General features: G+C 38.0%; 1 protein-coding gene across 4 annotated transcripts in view; it reads right to left on the bottom strand.

Annotated features, from left to right (window-relative positions):
• LOC110040810 (RIMS-binding protein 2-like) overlaps positions 1–26406 on the bottom strand; it is a 31225-nt gene extending 4819 nt beyond the window's left edge. For 2 of the 4 annotated variants that reach the window (XR_016204145.1, XM_020746081.2), the window contains exons 1-23: positions 25249–26406; positions 22925–23023; positions 22044–22196; positions 21401–21577; positions 18068–18310; positions 16695–16778; positions 15352–15441; positions 14880–15002; positions 14285–14389; positions 13907–14150; positions 12983–13276; positions 11984–12262; positions 10972–11237; positions 10042–10117; positions 9684–9731; positions 9251–9289; positions 7959–8057; positions 7027–7236; positions 6418–6608; positions 6223–6304; positions 4250–4546; positions 2927–3744; positions 577–1539 (exon numbers count right to left, since the gene is read on the bottom strand). Coding sequence is in view for 3 of the 4 variants with exons in the window: in XM_020746081.2 (XP_020601740.2) it covers positions 577–1539; positions 2927–3744; positions 4250–4546; positions 6223–6304; positions 6418–6608; positions 7027–7236; positions 7959–8057; positions 9251–9289; positions 9684–9731; positions 10042–10117; positions 10972–11237; positions 11984–12262; positions 12983–13276; positions 13907–14150; positions 14285–14389; positions 14880–15002; positions 15352–15441; positions 16695–16778; positions 18068–18310; positions 21401–21577; positions 22044–22196; positions 22925–23023; positions 25249–26091 (5823 nt within the window). In the remaining variant the exon portion in view is untranslated. Of the gene's footprint in view, positions 1–576; positions 1540–2926; positions 3745–4249; positions 4547–6222; positions 6305–6417; positions 6609–7026; positions 7237–7958; positions 8058–9250; positions 9290–9683; positions 9732–10041; positions 10118–10971; positions 11238–11983; positions 12263–12982; positions 13277–13906; positions 14151–14284; positions 14390–14879; positions 15003–15351; positions 15442–16694; positions 16779–18067; positions 18311–19440; positions 19737–21400; positions 21578–22043; positions 22197–22924; positions 23024–25248 lie in introns of those variants that run through there. The other 2 variants (XM_020746082.2, XM_020746083.2) reach the window with 2 other exon arrangements.
• Between the last annotated feature and the right edge of the window lie 450 nt (positions 26407–26856).

Genomic DNA, 26856 nt, shown 5'->3' with positions numbered 1-26856 from the left:
CGAAAACCAGGTCACTTGACGCAACAGGCGATTTGCAAGATGGCGTCATTTGACCACAAGAATCCTCCGGCAATTATGGAAATTGTTATTTAAATCCCACACTTCAAAATTTAAATAATAAAGAAAAAATGAAAGGAATTCTGGTAGTTGTTGTCAAATGACGATAACGCGCAAATCTGTTATGAAAAAAAGCGTTACCTCTTTGAAGTTGCAGTACTTTACCGGAGAACTGCAATAACAGGCTCCGTGAAAATAGCTTACTTTAACTAAGCGTTAAAACTATTGCGATCATCTTAATTCATAAGTTACTTCTGCAACAAAACCACAAACATAGGCGCTTCACACCCGGCTAAAGAAACAGGTATTTCTACTATACTAAATTCCACTATAAAATTAAAGCCGTGGCAACTCCTACATTTTAACAATTTGCGGGTAAAGAATGCAAGTTTGAGTCGCGGAATACCAAAACCTCACCAAACCACAATTTCACGACCAAATAAGGTTTAAATTTCTTCCGTTTTCGAACGACGTGTACTAAGTAATCAACTGTCTAAACGGTGCACACCACTTGCTTACCTTAATAAGGTCTCCCTCATTAAATGCCAGTTCTTCCTCTTCAGCATCAGGATTTGGGGACATGGTGGAGGGGTCGTAATCATAAAGAGCTAAAAACACCCGCACTCGTTCCCCTGGGGCCATTTCACCGACGTACCCCTCATCACAAGGAGCCTGCCTTTCTGTTGCCGGTGCAGCCTCGTCGTAAACAGGACGGCGAAGTGCTTCCTCCTGCTGCTCCATCCCCTGTTCATCATCAAGAGGAGTCGAACTCCTCTCGACTCCACCGTGGTCAGCCTCTGTATCACTGTATGTGTGTTCTAAGCCGTCATTTTCACCCAGTTCACTCTGGTCCTCTTCAAGTCTGATGCTATCAAGAGAAGCGTCAACTTTCGGCTGCTCGCTACTCTGCGCTAGGTATTTTCCGAAGCCCATACCGTCCGACGTTTCAACGTCGGGCTGAGAGTTCTGCACGGAAGTTCTTTCGGTTTGCGAAATTTTACGAACACTACCGAAGTTCATGCCTTGACCCGTCGGCTCGTCTTCTTCAAGCAAATCCATGACGTCATCGTCGCTCTCGAACCCTTCGGAAGCCGAGTGAGATCGCGAGATGTTGCTCGGAAAAGGTACCGATTCGGACAGATCTTCCTCATCCTCTTCCTGAATGATAGAGAGGGGTGTTTGCTCGCTCGAGTCATCCTCAAAATCACTCTCGTCGTATTCCAGTGGTCGAATAAATGGCTTTTTATCTTCGCTCTCTTTCCCCTCAGGACTGCTTCGTGGAATCCTCTGTGCCTCTTCTAATGACCGCTCAAGTTCATCCATATCGATATCACTTGTCACTGACAAGTCGCTCTCCTTTCTACTCCTCTGCAGTTCCTCTTCTTGCATTTCTGATGTCTCTTCGTCCGCAAGCACACCTACTTCCTCGTCAAAATTGTGCGCGTCTTCGGGAATCTCCGCGTTTTCCTCATCTTCGTTATCCTAAATAAACCAAACCATAAGAAAGCTAAGATTTCCGTCCAAAATGTGGCCGTGATAAAAAAAAAGTAATTGTCTTTACGGGGTGGTTACAATTTGAGGTTCCACTGTTCAGAATACTGTTTTTATACATTCTAGAGAGACTACGTTCTTAAGAGGGCACAACGAATGGGGGATTTAAAGGAAAATAAAGCGCATTTAAAGTAATTATGATTTTGTTTAAAAAAGTTTCCACAATTGATAGATGAACTAGGGGACCGCTGTAATTGGCTAAGCTGTAGCGGCTCCCCTGGCCATTTTGTTTTGTTTTGCTGTCTGTTTTTTTTTTTTTTTTTTTTTTGCTTCCTCTTCTTTTCTCTTTTTCTTTATGTGTAATAGTAGGCCGAAGCTTAATAAATAAATAAATAAACTCCAGAATAGACTGCCATATTAAAGGGTAATGCTATCTTAATTTGGTCGAGGGCTATTTTGGGGTGTGAACACAATTTTCTTACTTCCTCAGAATAAACCATATTATAACAATTGAGCTTACTTCTCGAGCTTTAAGGTGGCCGAACACAGTTTTCGCGCGCGCTTTTGCTGATGCAATTCAGCGCGCGCACAAGGATTGCAAAAAACAAACATGCCGTCAATAAAGCGATCATTTTACTTACTCAACACCCGCACTATCTGTGCTATTTTATTCTATAAATGAACGCTGTGTATTGATGGCTTTAGTCTTTTATTACAAAGATATGTTAGAAAAGGTAACGAAGCAAAGAACCCAGCAATTCTCAGCTTTTTCTTTGTTACCGAAAGAACCCAGTTAAATGCAGTGCATGCGTAGTAAGTAAAAAAATTGCGATTGAATGAAAAGTTGCACTCTCGGAAATACGCCTGTTTCTCGAGAACCGCTCATTAGAATTTCACGAAATTTTGCACGAAAATACTTTAGGAAATAAGTAACTGGAGTATTGAAAATAACTGAACTTTAACAAAGGAAATTCTAGATATTCCAGTGAACCTTCAACAAGGGATAATTAAAGATCTCTCTGTTAAATTATTAGCAAAATGGTGTTAACTTGTGAGAATCGTTACAAGCTTGTTGCATGCAAATTATAAAGAAAATCTAATGACTAGATTTTCTACAAATAAACAAAACCGATTTTTAAGGCCTGTTTACATTTATTCATGTTGCCATGGCAACGGCACATACGTCAACTTAACCTTCAAAAAGCCAAAGTTTGTATTGTTAACTTGCTTGCTGCCATTTTTGGCGACCGAGGGATCAAGGGTTTTGGAGAAAAAGGTGAATGAAACATAGGTATCAAAACTGTGTTCAGCCACCTTAATTGATGCGGTCTTACCGCGGATAAAAGAAAGCAGCAATGTAAAACAATTAATAACATACCTCCTCTTCAAGAAGTTGATAGCCCTGTTCTTCCCCATTCACGTCCGCTTCCTGCTCTGCAGATGGCGCTTGATCTTCCGAAACATCTGGAATACAAATCTCAACTTCTTCGTCATCTTCGTCTTCGGACGCTCTTCCGTCACTCTTCGTAACGCTCTCGGCAGTTTCCGATTCATCCCCGGCCTCGTATTTCCACACGACCGGTTCTCCCTTAGTCCGAGGCTGCGCTAGCGGGCTTAAGTAGTCCATGGCAACGTTTGTTTGTTTAGGAGTCTCTTCTACTACAACTAACAGCGGTTGGCCGTTTTCATCTCGGCTGAACCGCCTCACACTATCAGATCGTTCTCTCGGCACGTCAGAAACCGAAACACCGTTTGCCACGTGTGTTGAATCGTCTTGATCATCGTGATCTTCAGTAGAGCCTTCAGGCGTCAAGTCTGTTCTCTGAGCAAGCGATTCTGCTCCTTTGGGTTTTATAACCTGATTTACTTTGAAGTTAAACTTATCAATAGGCAGAACAACTTCATTAGAATCAGGCGACTCTCCTTCGCACGATTGAGTTCTAACGACAACACGAAGAGCATCGCTGTGACTCCTCTTGGCCGCACGCTCGACCATCCACGACACAGCTGTCACGCAATCCGCTGTGGGTGACGTGACCTCAGTGCAGGGAAAATCATTGATGTACACTTTGTATCCTGTCACGCGAGCCCCGTTTGAAGTTCCCTTCTCTGTAATAGTCACTGGAATCCAGTTTACGTCGAGTGAGTTCGAGTGACCTACCACAACTTCGACGTCTAGAGGTGGGTCTGGAAGACCTGGAAAAGAAAACAGAATATGTCCATAACTAACCAGTTAAGGAATCGACAGAGATTTGCTATTGAAGGAGACGTCATATGTTAACCCTTGCGGAAATTACCTCCATACGAAAAATTTCATCTAGTTCACGGTTGAGATGGGGGGAAATTATGACCGATTACACGCCACGAACTTGAAAATGTTAGGCTGAAGTTTTCACTATGCATCATCCGCAACGTGCTTCAATCATCGAAGAAATTTTCCTAACACGTGCTCACATAGTTTATACTCTAGTGGTCCATTCCCATATTTTGCTCGTATCAGCACATGTATGTAATTGAACCAATGTTAAAAGAAAAAAGTTGATTCTGGTCAATGAGTGGTTTCTGTGAGTACTGCAAGGAGGTGTTGCTGGAGACACTTCTCGCATAACCAGTGGCGAAGACAAATCCAAAACTTGCTCTCGTTACCTATCTCAAAGTTCGACCAGTTGTTACGAAGTTTTAGAAAAACTTGTTCACTTACCACCCGGCTCAGTTCTGAACTCTTCCTCCACTGTCAAAAGATCAAACTCAATATCGGGTTCACTGTCACGATCCAACACTCGCTTAGGGTCCTTAGCACGAACATGGACCTTATACAACTGGTCTGGTTCGAGGTTAGTTATCGTGTGCTGGAATGTGCCAGGGCGCACTGTCCTGTAAAGGGCGCCATCTAAGAGAATCTCGTGACTGAACGAGCTGTTGCCTGGTGACCACTCGATCTTGGCGGACGTCGGAGAGACGCACGTGACATGCACGTGGCTTGGAGCGAAGTTAGCATCTAGAGGAAACAACAGCCTTGCGTTGAAAGCCTAGAAATTACACTCACCTTTACGCACATAAGTTAAAAGTTTAAACTGCCCTACCATAACAGTCGAACCTCCATTAAGCGACCACCTATAAAGCGGCCACCTCTTATTAAGCAGCCAGTAGTCAAAGTCCCGAAATTATTGTCAGTAAAATACTGTAAATAACGCCCCCTATTAACTTGCCACCTCCATCAAGCGGCCGCGACTACCTTTTGGTTGTCCCGATAATGGTTTTTCTATTGTCTTTACCCCTATTAAACGGCCCACCAAAATTTAAAAAAATTGTTTTAGAAAAGGCAATGACAGATAAGAGATCGAAATAGAAGGTGACGAGTGATAAAAACATTCAAACACACGTTTATCATGATTGTCTTGAAGTGACTCCATGTTCACTAAGAAATTAACCCGATGGTGAAAAACATTCAAAGCACACCAGCCTCGAATAAGCGGCGAACCCCTATTAAGTGGCCACCTCCCATTTCCCGAGGGTGGCCGCTTGATAGGGGTTCGACTGTAACATTATTGTGACGGAATTTGCTTTTTGCTTATAGATCGTTTTCACGTGACGTCATCAAATTCCAAAATCCAAAACTAAAGAGCTACGAAAATTTTTATCCTCATCAGGCATAAGGGGATCTAAACTTATATCTGTTTACGACTTTTCAGCCCAATAGCATGCTTTGTTTGGAAACCAGCGCCGTTTGAAGTCCAGAGTTATGGTGGTGCGTGACATACCACTCCGATCGCGTTTGTGGAAAAATATACGCTTATCTAGTGACTTTTAGCCTTTTTAGGACTTTAAGTGTTAGGAAAAGTGCTTGTGTAAATGTTTGTGGGTTCAGTTCAGATAATCAGTCGCCTAGATAGCCAAAGTAAGTTCCAGATGTTTGCATTATTTTCCGGCCGCCATGTTGGTGGAGCACAGAGCTCCACCAACATGGCGGCTCCATACTGGGCTCTGTAAATTGGCGCAAAACATTTCGACGAATATCTGAAGTTTGGGAAAACACAGAGACCCAAAACTTGGAGAAGTGTCTTCTTTACCTGTCTCCTATAATACGAAAATTTCTTGACTTTATTCACTGAATAGTTTTCGATTTATTTTTTCGTTGCGTGACAGTGAAAACCATCTATATTTTCAAAACACTCTGACCATCAGATTGTTTAATGATATTTTAACGGGAAGCTTTCTCACCCGTAGGTGATCTACAGAAAGGTCCCGATCCAAAATAACATTAAATTATTAAAAAATAAATACACAAATTAAAAAAATATATTAAAAATACAAAAGTAAATTATAGACTAATAGATTTAAAAAAATTACTTTTAAACTGACATATGGTGTCAGAGTTCTTCAAGTCACTGTCCAAGGCATTCCAGTCTTTAATAACTACTGAGATAAAACTACTGAGAAAAATATCGCGACGGCTAAACGAAGAACGGAATGTAGATTTCTTCCTCCTCCTGGTCTGTTCTGACCTGCTAAATTTCCCAAGCTTTCTTCTTCCTTGCTCTCCTCGAACTTGTTTCATCACTTTTACGAAGATGACACATCATTCCTTGTCTTCAGTTACTCCAATTTCATGTAAGACTTGAACAACGAAGTAAATCTATAACCAACACTCAAACAAAAGTTCAGTTAACTAACCTTTGCCGACAGTTAACACAGCCGAACGATCAGATGACTCCTCTCCTTTGGTTGTTATAGTTCTCACGGATATCCGATACGTCTAAAACGAAAAGAAAACATTTTCAGTTTCAAAATTAAAACTGTACAAGCTACACGTACGACGATGGTTTAAGTCTTTTTACAATAATGCCAAAAAGTGAGGATAAATCTTACCTCCTCGGGGTCAATGCCCTCCAGAAGGGCCTTGGTTTTACTTGCTCCCTTGATCATGAGCCGTAGTTCTCCGTTGGCATACACACCGTACCCTTTCACTTGATCTGCAGGCAGGTCAGCGGGCTTCCAACTCAGGAGCACGCTCTGTGTAAACTGACGTTCAAGGTGAAGCCGCCTGGGAGATGGAACCCCTAACAGACAAACACATATGACAACAGTACGACTAAAGACTAGCGACACACTCCATCGGTCCACATATACAGTTTGTTTGTCTCATCTTTCAAGCCTTATACCATTAAATACAACAGAACTACTGGGTGGGCTAGCCGCTATTGCGTTCAAAACTTTTTATTTGAAAACTGAACTCAAGAAAGCGATAGCTTTTGACCACTTCGGATTTCTCAACCTCGTCCATAGATATCCCCTTAAGAGGGAACTTCCCATTCCTGCCACTGTTTTGCTTTTAGCATCATATCATTTACTTATCAGATCAAAAAGCCTGTATTTTATTTAAGTTAAACTTGAACGTAGACTCCAAACAAACCACTTCGTGAGAATACCGAGCAACAAAACCAGGCTAAGGAAAGGTCAAGCAATCGCGTGACTTACTGAAAGGTTCAATATCATTTTCATCACTTGTCACGCCATCTTGGTTCAACATGGCGTCTCTCGATCCGTCCTCTTCATCAAGTTCATCTTCTGAGTTTATTTCTTCCTCTACGTCTTCCTCCACGCCTTCTTCATCTTCTTCTTGGATGTCTTGTAATCCACTATCGGGTATATGTTCCACTGACAAGCGTAACGCACGATGAAGTTTACCTAACGCAAGAAACCAAAGTCGATGTCACGCAAAAGTCACGCCAACTAGAGCGCATGAGTACCAAACCATAACAAAATTTTTACACTCAAACGAAAATCACTGCATTATGTATTTTGCATTTCTTCTTGGCCAAATGCGTATTAGTACAGGATTCCAAACACCAAAAATTAAATCAGTTTTCATATACAGGCTTTTGGGATTAAATGTTTATTTTTTATTTCCTTTTTTCGAAATCGCACAAAATTTACGAAGTGCATTTTATTTAATATTTTTTAAACAGTAATATTCGATTAAATTATCATATCTGATTTTGCAAGATCACAACACATCATGTTTTTTTAAAAAAATATGTGTCAAAAGTATAAGAGGAGGCAAATGTTAAAAACGAGTTAATTTTTTTAGAAGTACTTTCACTAACACAAATTTGAGACGAAATCACGTTGACAACTGACTTCCTTTCCATGGCACGCACTTTATATTACTACTTATCACGAAAACGAATGACTACAAGTTTTAAACCTTTAGAGAGTTTACTGATCGGTTAAAAGCAGACCCATGAAAATCCTCACAGATTTAAACATAAGCTGTGTAATAAGACTTTCCTAAGCTAATGATAAGATATTTTATTCTCGCGAAAGGTCAATTTAAAATGTTACAAACGTGAAAAAAACATTTAGCAATTATTTAATGATGTGGATTAAATAGCTGAACAAGCAAATACCGGAAAATTTAAGCATTCTGACGGGTTTCATCTGACGCTCGCCGTTTTCTCCCAGTAGCGCGAGTTGTGTCTCGCCATCTTCGGACATGCTTTCTTCTTCTGAACAGTGATAAAGCGTTACAACAAGACAAAGGATGAGTGAACTTTATGTTCTCAAAGGCGTTCTTTTTATCAATTACATCCCACGATTAGTTTGCTATCAAAAGCCCTTAAAATTAGTTGAGAGATCTTCCAATGACACTTTTTCACCCAGTTAGATCTGTGTTTCACTTAGCTGCTTACCAACTGAAGTTCATAGAGATAAGTTGACAGCAGTGGCGAGTTTGTAAAGCTGGCGCGTTGAGCGTTAGACCCCGTTCACACTACGCTGGAGGAATTTGAAAACGGAGGTTTGACTTTGAAAACGTATCAAATGTTTTACGTCCACATTACGCCGGAGAAATTTAACAAAGCAACAATCAACGGTCATTTCGGATTCGTGTTTGAGGAAAGCTCGATCAGGAAAGTCACATAATTACTGTGACAACATCGTTCTCGAAAAGCTCCGTTTTCAAAGTGTTTTCCGTCCAGACGAAAACGAAAAGCCGGCCTTTTTAAATTCGTCCGGTTTGAAGAGCGATTTTGAAAAGCTCCGTTTTCGTGACGGATTAGTGTGGACGGTAGGCCAAAACCGGGCAAATAAAACTGCGTTTTCAAATTCCTCCGGAGTAGTGTGGACACTGTCTGACAGCCTTAGTCTTTCACCGTAGCAAAACTTTGCTAACACTCGAAACGTCAACTCTACACACTCACTACGGCGGTAATTTACCTTTGTCAACTTCACATTGATGAGCAGCTCTAAGTGTTTCACGTAGCACAACAATTTCTGTCATATTTCTGTTTACCGAGTTCCTAGCCATTGCGGCTAACAGGAGCATTTAAATGGCAAATCGTAACATAGCTTTTAGATTAGCACTAGTCATTGGAAAATCGCCCTTGAGGATACTAGCAGATATTTTAAGTCATATTCCAGTTTTAGTTTTTAGAACCTTCACCTTATTTTAAGTAACTTTAGAGTTAACTATGTTAGCATAGGTAAATCAACCCCTTGATTTAGAAAATGTAGCCATTATTGTTATCATTGATATTACTCTCCTTCAGATTATTAAAACAGTTTCTAAAACATTAAGCTTAAATCATAAATTTCAGAACAGTTAACTGATTGTTAATAAACGATTATTTTGCTCAGCTGTTTATATTTTGTAACCACAAGACTACTAAATATAGTTTGTTTAAACCAAAAGTATGGTTACCATCTGTTTCCTCTTCATCACTGCTGTCTACAATTTCATCTAAAAAGACAACAAAATCATTTAAACATGAGCCAGATGCTATTAAAAAGACAACTCTTTTTAATCTTAGAATTTAAATTCTTAATACAAGCACATAAAGACAGTTAACCACAGCAAACACTTGTGCGTAAGATCAAAAAGAACAAAAGGATCCTGTAAATACCTATCTATTACTGAGCGCTCATTTTATCCAACATTACTTTTGATCAATTGCAGTTTAGCACTACAGTTGAATCCCGCTATTTCGAAATCTCAGGGAAAACGAAAAATCGTTCGAAATAGCGGAAGTTCAGACAGCCGATAGTAAATGACTGAAGGGAAATGGTGTTGAGTTCGAAATAACGGGGAATTCAAATAACCAATTTCGAATATGCAGGCTCAAATTGTATCTTACCAATTCCTTCTCCTGTGCCATTCATCATTAAGTTCATCTCACTCTCATCTGAAAACAAAAACGAATCAAAAAACCTTATGCTCGTAACCTGTAACTTATATTTTACACCTTGAAGAAATATACAACTGTGCCAGGTCAAAGAAATCTGAAAAACACACGAGCGCTTTGCCATCATATTGATCACTACAGATATTTACGTAAAATATCAAACACGAAACTAGTCCTTAATTATACAAAGGCTGAAACATTGTAACTACCTTTTACATGACAAAAGCACTTGAACCTGTTGTGGCTTTTATCAACAAATTGGGGGTTGGGGGGGGGGGGGGGGGGAGAAATGGGAGTTGTAGAACATTACCTGCAACTTTCTCAACAAAGTTGGAGGGCACAAGTCCTCTTTGGCCGCTCATCAGTTCACCCAAAAAGTACCCATCCTGAAATTTCAAACAAAAGCAATGTTCTGGTAAATCGAAATGTTAGTTCCGCAAAATGTTGAAACTGAATCACTATGCTAGACTGACTAGACAAATTTACAACGCAGTTTCAAAATCGAACTCCTTCATTTTGCTCCTGAGTTCAGATGCGTTTTCCAGAACAAGAATCAAACCTTTCAGCCGGGGCTGTCATTAACTTTTGATACACCTGTAGCCTTGAGCTTCACAACCGTAATAAACTTGTTACTTTACGAGTGAATAGTAACAACAACAGGCAAGTTCACCCATAGCATCAAGGGCCGGTTAAACATACTTAACCATAGCAGGTGTTATGGGTTATGGCCATTATTACGGAACTTTAAGCAAACCACGACGACGACGGCAACGAAAACGTCACAAAATAAAAGGTTCAATGAGGAAAACAATAGCTGTGCACGTGCGTTATAAATCTTTGTACATTTCTTTCCCGTCCTCTGCAAAATAACAACGCGAAATGACCAAGTTCTGCGTCGTCTACTGAACGTGGATAACGACAGCTAATTTTTCGTATTTCCGTTTGGAATTGAACGCTGTCATTGTATATTTAGCCTGAGTACGTTTTTAGGGTCATTGGCGTACCGAACTGATCTAGAAAATCACGAATTTCGCTTGTAAAACATAAATTCATTTTTGACTAGGCGTCGTCCTCGGCATCGTCGTCGTTGCTTAAGCTCCCAAATGACAGCCCTGTTTAACCTTTATTTAAACAGACTGTGCAAACATTGCATAAAAATAATAAGTTTTAATTTTTGCTGTTATCTATCACCTTGGCAGACTTCTCAGAACGAGAAGTTCAATTCAACAACTAGCCTCACCTCGTCCATCTCACCAAACACATACAGATAATCCCCAGCCTGGAATGCTAGTTCCATCTCGGGGTTTTCATTGGGTGAATGCTGCACGGGGTCATAACTGTATCTCGCTATATACACTGCCAGCTTTTCAAGTATGGCAGGATCCACTTCACTGTAATCGCCCTCCAGATATCTATTGTCAAGTCCCTCCTCATCAGCACTTGGTTTGTTGCTGTCTACTGCAGACATCTGTTCATTAGGCTTGGCAATATGCACATTCAGTGTACCTGGTAGAGATAAAACAACATTTTATTATTTTACATATCTGATTATTCCAGTATACAGTTCAACCCCTATTAAACGGCCACCCTCGGGGAAATGGATAGTGGCCACTTAAAAGGGGTTGGCCATTTAATAGAGGTAAAAACAATAGAAAAACTCTCATCGGGACTGGCCATCTAATAGCAGTGGCCATTTAATAGGTGGCAGGTTAATAGGGGTTGATAGAGTAAATAGAGTTTTTGGTGGTATGCCAAGGCAGCCCCCACGATGATCTTCTTAATTCTCATTACCCAACTGCTTGACATTATATTAATATTGCAATAAGAAATAAGATACTAATCACTCTTGGAAAGTGACACTGCAAGTACAGAGGCAATTGAATAAGATGATTTTCTCTGTGATATTTGATGCAGTTCAATGTATACCTCGGACCTCGACTATGTTCCACAAAACAAGACGCGTAACAAAAAGGTCCTGACCAAATTTTCAAGCCTGTAATTCCACAATGTGATAAACTACTAACTGCTGTTTACTATCATGTCAATGTCATAAAGATACAATGTAAAGAGCTTGAAAGCTCCTGAAAAACTATGTACAACGTCAGTAAAGGTCATCAAAATAATACAATGTGAATCTTGTACAACACATCTAAACTTGATAATGCTAAAGCACATGTTCATGAAGGGTTAATTATAAATATCACCCTCGTCGTCGTCGTCAAAGTCATCATCATCATCATCATCATACACACCAATGGGTTGATGTGGAGAGTGTTCAACCTGCTCATCCTCAGGAGCAGAGCTATCAGGCTGATTATCCTCCAGGTCACCCATATCTCCCTCAGCCATGCTTGTCAAATCCTGACTGGCATCACTGCACCCTCTTTCTCTTGTACTGATCGAGCTACTGCTTTCATCACCGATTGCTACTTGATCAATGCGCTGAGCTAAGTCACTGAGATCCAGTTCAGGTCTCTTGTTGGATTTGTTCTCTTCTTGGACATCATCCATTTGGTCTTCATATACTTTTTCTACAAATGAAAATTTAAGAGGTCAATGAAATGGCATCTGAGCAAAACCAATTACATTTAGCTTAAAATACTGACTGAGGTTCTCAGAAATTGTCACATGCATCATGATTGTTTTATACTTTACAACAGACTTTCCAACTTCTGTTTCACATAAATAAGACGATCTCCTCCTATGAAGAGAACTTTTGATTCAAAAAATTTTCTTGCCATCTACTGTAAGTCCTTACAAGAACAAAAGATGCCATGCACAGTCTTCACGCACATGTGCATGTGCAGATACACTTCATACACGTACTCTTTCTTGTCAAGCACGTACTGGACAACACAGATTCTACGAGGCAGCCACGCTGTTTTGTGTGGATTTTGAACATTTTTCATTATCATAACTTCACTTTCCTCTGTATTGATGACTCGCATGTCAGACCTGACTAAAGAAACATGCTCTACACAGTAAGTCATACATTACCCTCTCCCCAGCATTCAGTTAGTTGGGACACAGTGTGAAAAATCGAAACATGGTGAGCAAAAAAATAGGGCAGAGGCATGGCGAGAGAAAGTGAAAGTTATTTCCCTTTCTCTCGCTACACAGTCTTCTCCCCTATTTTTCCCCCACTGTTTCTCACACTGCTTGCCATTTTTCATGCTGCACCCCGACTAACTGAACATCTTGAAGAGGCTAGTCATATATTTCTGTGCCATTTGTAAGTAAAGTAAACATACCGCTAAATAAATCATCTTCACTATCAGATGCCGCCAGCTGATCAATCCTTAAAGCAAGCGCATCCAAGATATCTTCTGACCCAGATGCTGACTCTGCTGCACTCTTACCACTTGGCTTCACTTCCATTTCAGGTTTTTGTTTCACAAGGGAGATGTGGGGAGACTCTACCTTTGATTCAGATACAACAGATTTGGTCGGGGTGATGTCAGGGGATAAGACATTTTTAGCTTTACTGGAAGGCTTGTGAGGAGAGAGACTTACACCAAGTGAAGGCTGGCCATTAACACCTTTACCTGTGGATTGTTACAAAATAAGTCCAGAGTTAGATAAATACAGAGGTAAATGTAATACAACTGCTTCAAATGATATTACACTGCAGCTCAGAAATAGGCGAACCAAAACATACGCCACGTAATTTGACACTTACACGTGCACATGCCTTGTTAGTATGTATGGCTAGCATATTGTTTCTTCTGTTTTTAACAGGTCATGGTTGTTTTCATTGGCTTGATAGCTTGCCACAGGGTAGATTTTCCTTTTCATCCCAAATTTTAAATGCATTATATTGCTCTTATTCCCCTTTGAGATTGTCATATGTTTTCTTAATGGTTGTTATAAGAATTTAAAGTTGCATCAGCACGAAGTAATACTCTCTACATTTAATTGACTGTGCAGCCATGATTACTACCAAAGAAAAATTTGAGTAAATACAAATGAATAATGTTGGTATTTGTCTCCATGTGACTGGCACTCTACTTTATTGAGAAAGAAAACAAAAACATTTTAGTATGCACACATACATTTACTTTTCTAACTTTCTCAGGTGCCACAAGGTAGGTTGGTCTTCACTTTGAAAGAAAGCCTTCATATACTTGTACTAATGAATGACTTTGGCAGCTACTGCAACAGTTTTTTCTTCTTACCTTCATTTTCCAATGCAGTTTGAATTTCCCTGTTCAATGTTTCTAATGTGGTCTGAGTGGATTTGTGAGAGATTTCTCCTTTTTTCTTGATACTGGCTTTTTCCAGTTCTCTCAGTTCCTCCATCTCTTTCTTCAGGTTGATATTGTTCTCTTCAGCATCAATACACTTCTGCTCCAAACTACGCACCGTGTCTTCTAATGACGTCACAGCCATCTCGTGAGCTCGATTGGCCTCTTCCTGGATCTGTATATAAAGATAGGCATGCTGTCAGTGGTATTGTAATCTCGTAGATATTAAATGTACTATTGATTTACAAAGGAAAAATAAGTTACTCATTGCATCCATGCATTGAAGGGTTTAATAGCTCCAATCATCACCTTGTGGAGTTGTCTAATCTCCTCTTCTCTCTCCTTAAGCTTTTCAAGACTGCTAAGATGTTCATTTTCTATCATCTTCTTTTGTTGTTCCATTGCCTTTAGATCCTGTTCAGGAGATGAATTACATTAAGTTGTACACTGAAAAAAAATCTCAACATTGAAACTTAAAAAATCATAAACTCCTGTCTCCACAGCATAAAAAGAGCGAGAGTACCACAGTACACTACTCCCCTTAGAAGGAATCCTATACCAACGCAAGTTATCCCCAAACATTTTTGTTAACCAGTTAACCAGTTCACATGGGTTTATACTTTAACTTAGTTTGAAGCTATATGTATTGTACTTGTAAGCACATAAGGTGCCTTCCTAAACAATATGACACAGCAACCTACCAGACTTCAACTTTCTGGATCTCAAGTCAGATATGTGTACGATGACAATCAAGAAAATGCATCAGTCTCTCTCCCTTGCTGTACCCTACACGTACCTCCATCTACGTTGCCTCCATCTACCCTCCCCCTTACCCTCTTTCTCCCCTCCCTCCTTAAATTTGTTAAGAATCAAAAGCCCACTACATTGGCCATTAGGCTCTCACCTCCTTGACTTGAAGAAGTCCTTCCAACTGGTGTTTTAATTTGTTACATTCATCTGTCAGCAAGCCACACTTCACTTCAGAAACTTCTAGCTTTTCCTTCAAATTACCAAACTCCTCTTCCATCTTTAGCAAATAGGCATAAAACTTTTAGTTGGTTAAATAGAACAGAATGATATGGTCTTAGGTTACCATAAGGCACCACTAGGATAAGAAATAGATTATATTAAGCAGCCCACATGGGTCTAGTCCGTGTGCAAAATTATGATTAAAAAGTACAATGGTTTCTCTGAAGCAAACAGAAATAATACTTGAGTTGGTTCTTGATATCCTTCTGCTTGACAGACTTGAAAATGAGTTTTCATTTCTTTAGTTTCTATAGTTTTGTTTCCTCAATTCAAACATGAATTTAGGACCCCCTGCTTACTGAGTTTGCAAACTGATTAAGGAGCAGAGCACAGCAACAGACTCTTACCTCTTCCAATTCAGCCATCCTCTTGCTCATTTCAGCGTTCTTCTTCTGAAGCATTGTACATTTGGCAGCAAATCTTTCTCTTTCATGTTCCTGATTAGAAGTGAAATATAAACCATAAACCAAAACCACTAAAACCATTACACAACCATAGTGAGAAGCACATTATACTATTATTACAAAATAGAATAAAATGTAGTAATTCATCATCATTACCCAAGGAAGGAAGGAAAGAAACTGCATTTAGAAGTTTCATTTCTGAATATATAAGAGACAAACACCCTTTGGAATGGTTAAGAAAAACAAAAATCCAATTATTAAAACTGAGTTCTAAAATTATTTCAAATTCATTTCATTTCAACATAGGATTTTTAGTATGTATTGTAAAATAAGGAAGAAGTTGCAAGACCCATGTTAACATTATTATCATGGGAAACGTGAAAGAATATATTATAAAAAATTGCTATAATGATTTCTTAAAATATAAATAAAATGAGTTTACTTCTCTAATCTCCTAGTATGTAAGTTTGGTAGAAATTTTTCTTTCTTGGAATAATAATTATCGTAACTTGGATCATGCTTTACCCTAGCAAGATCATGTCATTCCCTCAGTTGGAAAAAATATTATTGGCTGGTTGATAGCATTTACATTCATTTAAAGTGCTGCACTTTAATTACTTAAGGCCCAAAGTCAAAGTGCTTCCTGTCCAAATGAATGCCTTAAATCACGACTGGTGCAAAGAAGTATTTTGTATGTCTCGTGCACTAACAGTAAGAGAAATAATACATGTAACTTTTCATGTTTGCAAATGTAAGGCTTTTTATGAGCTGCATGTAACAATATATTAAACAATTTATTTTAAGACCTGCTTGCGGGATGCTTTGTTTGTTCATGTTAAGTTCAATCACATTTCTAAACCTAAATTAAAACTTTTGTTCATTGGTGCTTCAGTGATACAAATGAAACCACTGTACCACTGTTTAATAAACTATCAAACCATATACTTCACACTTTCTGCCATGCACAACAATCAGTAGACATTACATGGCAATGGAATAATACACTGGGGATTCAAAGGTATAATTGTGATTTTGTGGCTGCCCATTGCATACACATGCTTAAAGTTGGCATTATTCATTTGGTGAAAATAGGTCCATACATGTATGCTATCACAAGAGGATCCAATTCTGCCACTGCATACAACACTGCTTCTGGTATTAATAAAACTAACTTACAGTCATCTGTAACATTTTGTGCTAGTGAACAGTTTAAGTAGTTGGCTACAGCTTAGAATGGCAGATTACTGTACATGGAGATTGTAGTGTTAAGAATAGAAAGCAGTTACCAGTTTGGAGCATTTTGTCTGTTTTTCCTCCAAGTCATTCACAAGCTTGTGGTTTTCTTTCTCCTTCTCCTTGAGTTCCTCAGCCTGCAAAAATAACATCCTTTCATTATTTTCACACGCTCTCAGCAGCAAGGCAAAACTTTCATTATTAAAATGTAGATCTCCAGATGAGATCCCCTGGTTAATGAATAATTAATAAGCTAAGTTTGTCCACCAGCAATTTGGCAAACATTTAAACTAAGAATGCACCACTTAAAATCAACTCTGCTAGGCTTACAGTGTAGTGCTGATCAGAAAACACGCAGCAGCTGTTAATTTAATTGGCAGAGAACAAATCACATATTTTAGTAACTGTACAGCTTTTGAAAAGCAACAAGCAAATGTATGATTGAGTCTGTCTAAGCAAAGTTCGGCTATATCAAATTTATTCACCTCAAGAAAAAATACCAGTAACATTTGAAAATATCTCCTTGGTAATTTAAGATCAAAGGGCTATAACCTACAAACCACTTCAAATTTAAGGATAATGCCCTTTAAACAATGGTTATTCACCTCAGGCAGTTATTCTATTTTCCAATCAAGAATTGAGTATAATATTCAACACTTGAAAAAGCTTGAGAAAGATATACTCTCTGAAACATTAACAGCACACTACTCAGGAATACAATCCACAATGTTCATTTAGTCAGGAAGACTTATCTAGCCAAAATCATTGTTCTTAATAATTGTTTGCCATTGTTATTACCTGGGAAGGTAACATGTTCACTTGGTAATAGTAACATATTTGCTTAACTACACTAAGATTAGGCTAATCACGTTAGTCTTCCAAATTCACACACACACTGATACAAAGTGAAAATATCAATTTTCAACAGAACTCTGAAGTGCAGTGTCAATAAATTACAATATTGTCTAACAGTATCTTATTGTCCACAGTGAAAAAAAACCAGTCAGTTATGACTTTGTGTGTGAAATTTAACAGAAACATACCGGTAACTTATTAAACTACCAGTAGTTGTAATTTAAGAAAGAAGCTGATATCAGACATGAACATGTTTATGGCACAGAACTGTCTGAGCTGCGTAACATACATGAATATAAACAGCTGTACAGGGTGCCTTCATTTTGAGTCACACTTGACCATACATTTACATGTGTATTCTTCGACAGCTTTATCCTATTTCTTTTTGAAAATTTCTAAACTAGATCTGGCAAATTGTATTGTAAGATCACCTTCTAGAAACAGATAAAAAAAACAAGTTTAATTATATTGATCGCCTCAGACTAGATAATAAACAATAATTTTTATGAATGCTAATTATGTACCACATTGTTCCAAAAAATTTTTTTGTGACTAACTTAGTCAGTCTTACCAGTTTCAAACTTTCAGCTTCTGCCTTCTGTAGTTGTGTCATTGAAGACTTCAAGTTGTTGTTCTCATCTTCTAACATTTTAAGCCTTTCTGTCTTTTTCTTGATGTCTGCTGCCAGATCTCCTGCCAAGACTTGAGGACTGGGTGAGCGAGGAGAATTGCCATTTGAAATTTGTCTCTCCAACCACAATCGCTCCTTGGCTGACTGACGTATGATTGATTGAAGTTCTTCTACTTTTGCCTTCTGTTGGCAAAAAAGAGAGCAAAACATTGAAATATTTGATTGCATAATCAGACATACTGTTATATCTTCTATTGTGATCACAATTATTCTGTAATAATAGGCATTTTAACTGCACAAGGATACAACTTTGCCTAAAACTATAATTGCACCCCAAATTGGTCTTGAATCTTGTACGCATTAATTGGAAAGCCTAAGCTATAAACACTAACAAATTAAAAGATCAATAGCGAAATGATATGAAGGCTATTAAAAATATTATTGGCAAAAGCAAAGTTTACTTAGGACAGAAAAAAATTTTTGGGAGAATGTAATAGGGATTAAAGATAAACTAGAGTGCAGACAGTAAAATAATTGTAAACAAAAACAAAGGAAGAGTTTAAACTGAAAGAAATCAATTATCTCATCTCTGTATCCTAGACCTTAAGTCTAGAAATCACAGTATGCTGGCCACAAAAATTTATAGTTTCATGTTACCTACATGTAAATAGATTAAAGCACAGCAAAAGTTTTGTCTTTTCATTTAAAATTCTCAGCACAATAATTCATAAGAAATTTCAAAGGAGTTGGATATTACTCCATCTTGGAGTGCCTGAAATATCACATAGAATTTTAAGGTGCTTATGTAATTGCTCTGAAAATTTTTGTATTAAGAGAAAAACGCCTAGTTCTGCCTAGTACCCCATAAACAAAGGACGGAGGGGCTACACTGTATATCACTACACAAAACAAAATAACAATCTTCTTAAAATACATCACAAGAAAGTCATTTTCCTAATATTTGATGATATACTGTAAATATAATCCATGCGACACACACTTCTCTAGATCTTTCCCTAAACATTTTGGCCATTAATTAAAAACGATGATCACAAAAAAAAGTGTTTTAGTCTCCAATTACAGACTGGTATTGTCATACACAAGTCTAACACCGTATAACACGTACCAGAAATAATTCATGTAAACAGCTATTAGGTTTTGATCAATGTTCATGTCAGGATATTGTTTCAGTTTGCATTCCTTTGTGGGCATCACAGATCCATGAGTATTAAACATACTGCTCCGCTAATAAAATCTCTAAGCTGCTTATCCCTAATCATTCAACAGTTGTAAAACATGACAACTATCAATACCTCCTGGTTAGAATTGGGCAAAACAAGGTTGCTCTCCCTGGCCTTCTTACGATGTTTCAACATGACTTCCTCTGAACCCAAGTGATTAAATTTAGCATGCCTTGAATGATAACCACTTTTCCAGCCGGGCGAATTTTGCATTCTTGGTGTAACAAAAATAGCACTTAGAACAATGACGCCCCCTAAATCTTCACCCGATATGTTAATACCAATGCTTAGAACAGAATACCATCACCAAGGAAAAAGATCCTTCAAGCCAAAAAGAAAAAAAAAAAATCTCAGAGAGACCGACAGTAAAGGTTTCCTTTTTCCATGACCTTGATTATATTCATAGCATGTTTTACATGCCAGAATGGGAAATATGTGAGCAATATTTCTCAAGTGTGTAACACATGTTGTTTTGGCACTGAAATCAGCTGGGAGGTATATGGACATTATTGTTTCCTTCAGTTTATTAAACCAGTTTAATCTCCATGAACGATCACATCTAATTTCCTGTCACAATATCAATACATTATCTACACAGCGTGCAGTGAGAAAACAGAAACTTTTCAGCGACATAATATCCTCTGATTTATCACCACAATCAGGTTTTTAGCCAGATGGGTGTCCGGGCATCCTGTGGATGGCCACTTTCTAAGGAAAATTGTTTTATTTTTCATATGTTGCCTTGTAAATTTGAGCAGGCCCTATAGCACATTTGGATGACCTCTTTTTAAATTCTGGCTAAAAGCCTGAACACAATCAGAGAAAAGAACTACATGTTTTCAGAGGATCAAAGGTTTGGAAAGAAAGCCAAGAAAGTCAAGTCATTAATTTTGATAATTTGATGGTACATCAAAACCATACTTCTCAGCCATTGATTAGTCTCCTAATTTTCATTACCTGTCCACTTCATAATACACTGGTATAGTAGGGAGAAATGAAATATTGGTCACTTTTGAGAATTTAAGGGCCAACATTAGAAACATGCTAAGAAAACAGAAACATTCACTGTGGAAGAATGTACTGTACATAGAGGCCTACATTAATATCTTACAATAAGAGATCTAACTTACAGATAAGGAGATCGCAAGCTGTGACTGTATTTGATTCACTATTTCATAACCTACTATAACGAGGTAATGTCTGGAAATTTAGGTAATGATTTGGGCTGTAATGGCTGAAAATATTACTGTTTTCTTGACTTTTGGGTTCCAGATCAAGTCTGTCAATTCTACCTGTAGATCATTTGGTTGATCCTGGTTGAGTCTTGTTGATTTTTGGCTTGTAAAAAACCAAGTACGGGATTTGATTATTTCAATCTGGTGCTTTCATAACAATTCTTTTGCTCATCCCAGTGATATTTAAAAAAAAAAAAAAATGATATAGTGGTATAGAAATATCCCAAAACAACTCACAAAAACTGCAAACAACACAACAGCACCTAAGACTCTAGGGGTCTCATCTTGCAGAGATTGCATTGGCGCACCTAGGAAGGTTTACCCTAGACTATCTTGTGTGCCTTGACACTAAACTTGAGATTACATCTGGTAAACAAATCTATCTACCAACATTCAACATTTGAATCCACATAATTTACACAAGGACTCCCAAGATGCCTCCTTGGGTTTTGACCTCTGACCCAAAACCTTGTGGGGGTAATACATTGTAGGGGCATGTTCATTCTGACTGCATAACACCATATTAATAATATGGCATGGCAATATCTGTGGCTTTTTTGCTCCTGAAATAAGAATAGGCAAGAAAGAAATCCATCCATATATTCTGGAACGAGTGAATAGCTCCCAAACAAAATTAATGCTTAGTTCAATAATTCTCAACAGTATTCTGGATTGATCCTAAATGAATGTGGACAGCTCAAGGTACCATGGTACAATGACACTACTATTTTGTATCAGAGAAGAGCTCTATGATGTCAACATTTCCATTTCTTAAATCTCAATATCATGATCCATACCGGAAAAACTTGGTCATTCTGTTGTGATAAAATCTGCTTTCTCAGTTCATCTAGTTCCTTCTCTTTAGACAGTAATGATTTTGCATGTTCAGCGAGATCTTTAGCCCTCTGTCTTGCATACATCTTCTTCATGTGTTCCACACCTGCATTGTTGGAGCTGTTTTCCTCAGCTAATTTCTGAGAAACGTAAGGAATCATCCATATTCAACAAGTGGCTCAGAAATACATGTAATTTACTATTCATACAAAATGATTTCTATAAATTTGCATGTAAAATTGAATGTCTTGGGATCTTTCTAGGGTTGATAAAGCATACAATTTCAGTTTATCAAATAAAATACTGATCGACTAAAACTCCTTTAAAGAAACATTATTGATCAAAAATGTCTGATTATTAACAGTCAAGGTTCTCATTACGTGGCGGCAACTGGCTAACAAACCTACTTTGCAAAGTGTGAACTGGGGCACTAAATGAATCATTATGGTACTAGGGGGTAGTATTTACAAAATTCATTACAGACAAAAAAGGCATGTTACAAGTACTTTTTTACAACAATCTATAAAAGTGAAATAAACCAGGAATAACTATGTACAGTATTTAGGAATCCCCTACAGTATGTAGGAATTCCCCCACAGTACATACTTGAGCAGTAGCTTTTTCCTCTTGAAGTTTCTTTGCCTTGTCTTCAAGTTGCCGTGCAATGGATACCAGCTCAGTGTTCCTCTTCTTCAGTTTCTTGATCTTTTCCTCTGCCATGAATGTTGCTTTCAAGTTGCCACTCTTTGATGCCTCTTTCTGAAGAACAAATGCCAAAAAATATATTTTGTTTATAAAGCACCGATCAAACACAAGACTGCACTGCATGCCAAGATAACACGGAGAAATATTCCCACTCACTGACTACAAGTACAAGTCAAGACTTTACCCTCTCATTTCAACAATCAAATCTAGCTTACAAGTCTTCATACATTTTGCAAAGATGGGAGAATTCAATGGTGTAAAATAAAAAACTCCCTTGTCTTGGGAATGATTTATTATTAGTCTTGATCATGATCACTGTTAAAGTCAACTGTACGACTAGGAGAGTGTTTGCCCTCAAACATTTGACACATTTGTTTCTTGAAAAGGAGACATCATCAGAATGCCAGTCTGAAACTCTTTTAACTAGCACAACATAATTTCAGTGATCCACTATGCATCAAATTCCAATCTCATTATTTGGAAAACAAGTGGTCTGCATTTCTGCTAGAAACAATAGCACTCTCACTTTTGTAGAATCCAGATCAAAACTTTGTAGGGCCAGGTACATTTGTAATACACAATGTATCTTTAGAGAAGAAAGAGTACTAGAAGATACAGCAAACTAAACATCTTGATATCAAGACAACCATATTGGTACTCCAAACAATTACATTTTTGTTTTTCGGGAAATGAGTCTTCTGTTGTTTGAAAATACCAACATGGGAGCTTGAGATGCTCTCTTGGTCAAGAATTCATAGGAAAAAAGTATTTTTTTTATTAACCTCTAATACTGCACACTTTTTCTCCAGGTTTTCCATCTTTGATTGTAACTCTGCATTTTTCTTCTTTAATTCTCTCTCTTTGTCTTTCTTCACAAGAGGCTGCAAGTACAAATTGAAACAAATTCATTTTAGCAACTCAAAAATATGTGCATGTATGTTTACCACATACATTTTTACTTAGAATAATTATTTATTAACTAAACAATGGAACATTTCTACCTATGTTTTCAGAGCAGAATCAAAGTTACATTTAACATATTTATACAGGGAAGGAGATAAGATTCTTTAGATAAGTGTTTTGCAAATTGATGTGACCTGCCCCTTATAGGATGATGAGCCAGATCAGAAAATCCCCCCAGTTCTCCCAAGTCAGCAAGTAGTAACTGACTGTGTGGGCACGTAACATTCATGACTTTCAAGTGGTCAGTTATATCTCCAACAATACCCTTAAAAGCTGTATAGTGAATTTTGTTTGAAAGACCCTTTCATGCGGTGGACCCTGGCCTTCTATACAGCTTGTCATCAAAACAGCAAGGGGCAAGTTACATTACATAACAACTTGAAGACCCTTACTGACTATTGCACAGCCTTTTTTGCATTAACAAAATTCAAGCTTAGCATACATGCAGACGGAAACACAAAGCACACACTTGTGTATGAATTTGATATTCTTTTTTTAGATCCAGTAAAGGCAGATCTGCTCGCACTTGCACTTTGAGAATCCCTACACCGACAAATTTGTAAAGTAAACACAAAAGTAAGTGTAAACACTGTGGAAAGTGGAAAAATATCCATCCGCACACTTGTTTTTCTGGTTACTTTATACAGGATCATATGTACTTGTACAACAATAATCATTACTTTGCATGTGAGTCAGCTTTCTATTTTAACTAAACCATAACAAAATATTTTTTTCCTCTAGGTCATACAGCTTTCTTTTTATGCAAAATATTCTTGAATCCCTACTCTGCTTGATATCATTTTGGTACCAAACAGAAATATTGTCTTTCCAGGATTTCAAAGGTAAAGGTTTCCATTTAAACTGATTAAATTCCCTGAAAGTGTAGTAGAAAAAGTACATGTAAACCCTGTAGCGTGATAATAGTATGTTAACCTTGGGAGGTCAAAGCAAGTGCCAAGCGCTCTTCTGCTGTGAGTCTTTTCAACTGTAAACACAAATCCATCATCGTTCATTACAAATATAGTGTTCCTTGTGATATCTGAAACTCTTGTATGTTTGTTAATTAACACATTGATGCTCTAAAATTGCCCACTGGCAAAAGAAACTTTGTGCTTTGAAAAATAGAACCAAAAATATAATAAATTCATGGCCATTTGAACGCTCATTAAACACACCAAAATCTTCAATTAGAAAATTAAGCATGATTTACGCATAAAGACATACACTAAGAGTACAATGAAAAAACGTATTCTGCCGACACAATATTATGACATATGGCATCCAGCCACACGATACAGTACAAAACATTTTTCAGCCCCAAACTTTCTTTGCCAAAAACTGCGCTTATACCATAAATATTGATAATGAAAAGTTGTATCTATCATACATCTACAAAATGTCTGTTGTACTTTCTAGAACAATTTTATTCTGATGTCAACTGACAGTTAAAATCTGGAGAAAATGCTATATGTAGTATCTTAGAGGAGCAAACGGATGGTAGCACATTTCAGTAAACAACCAACTAGACAATAAAACTTTTAGAAGGATGGTACTAATGGATACTTTTATACTTTGAATCATTTGTTTTCTCTGCCTATCTGTGTGCTCATCAAAAGCCATGATTCGATTTAAATGGTCTATCAACGGGCTCTTCAAATTTAATATTTTCAAGATCCGCAGCCAAATTTCTACTAGAGAAATTATAACATATCTGCACAGTATTCCTGGAAGATGAAGTTTGCAAAGAAAGATATCCGCATTATTTACAAATTTTACTACCAGAGAAACTACTGGGCCGTATCTCTTCGATAGCCGGCTTTTAAATCTAATCCAATTTGAAGCTATCGATTTATCTACAACAATATCAACGGAAGTAAAAAGAACTAACAAAAGTATCACCATGCTTTAACACCAGACATAAACATGATTAAAAATCAGTCGGAAGAGTAAGCTTGGCTTTAAAGGCTGTTGTTTAAACCCGAGACAATTGGACTTTGTATAAAAATCAATTTGTAGTTTAGCGACATAGAGCAGTTGGAAGCCATTTCCAATTAAGTTTAAATCCACTACAAAAATAACAAAATAAAAATAACCCAAGCGTTAATTTTTTGTACTAAAACAATTTTTAAGGTAAAATACTTACGCTTTCTTCTAAACGTTCGTTGAGACCTGGATCAAACGAAGCGCTAGTTCGAAGAGTTGATCGCCGCAATGTTTCCAGGTCTCCAGACTGAGATAATCGTCTTTGGAGGTGATCCTTTTCAGCTTCAAGTTTCCTTGCTAAATGATCTTTACAAGCTAACTCGTGCGCTTTCTCTTCTAACGCTTTTTCAGTCAACCTCCTTTGCTGTAAACTATGGATTGATTCACGCTTAGAGTCCTTTGCAAATTTCTGAAGCTCGATTTCGTGATCGGCTTTCATACGTCTTATGAGTTCAGCTTTTTCGTTATCAGCCAAAGATTTGTCTCGATACATTTCCTCCGCTTTATGTTTTTGTTCCTTGAGCAAAGCGATTTCGCTCCGTAATTTTCGTTCCACTTCAGTATGGTCGTCTCCCTCTCTACTCCGATCGACTAAAACCCTTCTCAATTCTTCCTCGGCATGTCTGTTTTTCTCCTTTTCGTCGCTGATTTGTTGCCTCATCGTTTTAACTTCTTCTTCCTTGAACTTGAGAACTTGTCGTAGTTCGTTATCTTTCTCTCTTGCCGTATTCTCGCGGACTTTCCTGAGCTCTGCCGCATGCTCGTTTGACAGTCGCTTCGTTGCAAGCTCGATCGCTTTTTGCTTCTCCTTCTCAAAATTGTCCTGAATTCTCTTTATTTCTGCAGACTTGTCACGTAAAACTTGACGAACCTTCGTTCGCTCGGCCTCCAAATCCGACCTCAGCTTGTTGTTGTGTCTCCGTAAATCCTCCATCGTGCTTTTCCGCGAAGATGGAGAATTTCCTAGGTCCCTATCTGGAACCGGGATACTGGAAGATGGCATTTTGCGGCTTAACAATACCACAATCACTTCACTTCAGTTAACGAGATAACTGCAAGTAAAAACACCTCCACAAAGCCGCAAAGCGTTTGTGCTCGCGGGAACAATCCATACCAACGTACATTTCTTCGCTAAAACAAAATCTCACTTTTTACACGCTGACAACGATGGAACAATGCAAGGAAGACAACTTGTGGAAGTTTAACCACTAATAGGCTCAACGTAGACTAATAATTATGATACTAGTAACGATTCCATAAAATTCCGAATCCATGTTGTGTGTTGTGAGTAAACGAACCTCGCTCATGCGCAACAATGGCTGACATAGCGTTCAAGAGCGGGCCTCTGTGCTATATTTGGACAACATTACCATATATAGTGCCCAAAGACTGTGACTCACTGCACGAGCCAAAAATAGCACAAACGTAGATTGGGTGATAAAGGAAGAAAATAATTTTATCCGACACGTTTCCAAATTAGAATGCCGCCTTCCATTATGTAATTTTAAAGGTGCTTCATAAATTTTCCACGCGCAAATCGTTTACCAAGGAGACAGAGAGCTCGATGAAGAATTTTAAAGCGCCCTCCCACGCAGAACCGGCCTCAATTCACCTCTTGGAAAGTTCGAGCGCAATATTTTTAGAGTTTACTTCACGTACACGGACTAGATAAAACTAGTGCGGTAGTATATTTCAAATGTTACACCATAAGAGAGCAAATTTCGTAAAAACAATGACCATATATCTGTTGAGTATCCTTTTAGTAACC

Source organism: Orbicella faveolata, unplaced genomic scaffold (genome assembly GCF_042242905.1).
Source record: "Orbicella faveolata isolate gen_17 unplaced genomic scaffold, um_ofav_v1 contig_47, whole genome shotgun sequence".
In the NCBI taxonomy this organism is placed as follows: domain Eukaryota; kingdom Metazoa; phylum Cnidaria; class Anthozoa; order Scleractinia; family Merulinidae; genus Orbicella; species Orbicella faveolata.
Note: the sequence above shows the minus strand (reverse complement) of the source record. Positions and strands in the feature narration are given on the sequence as shown.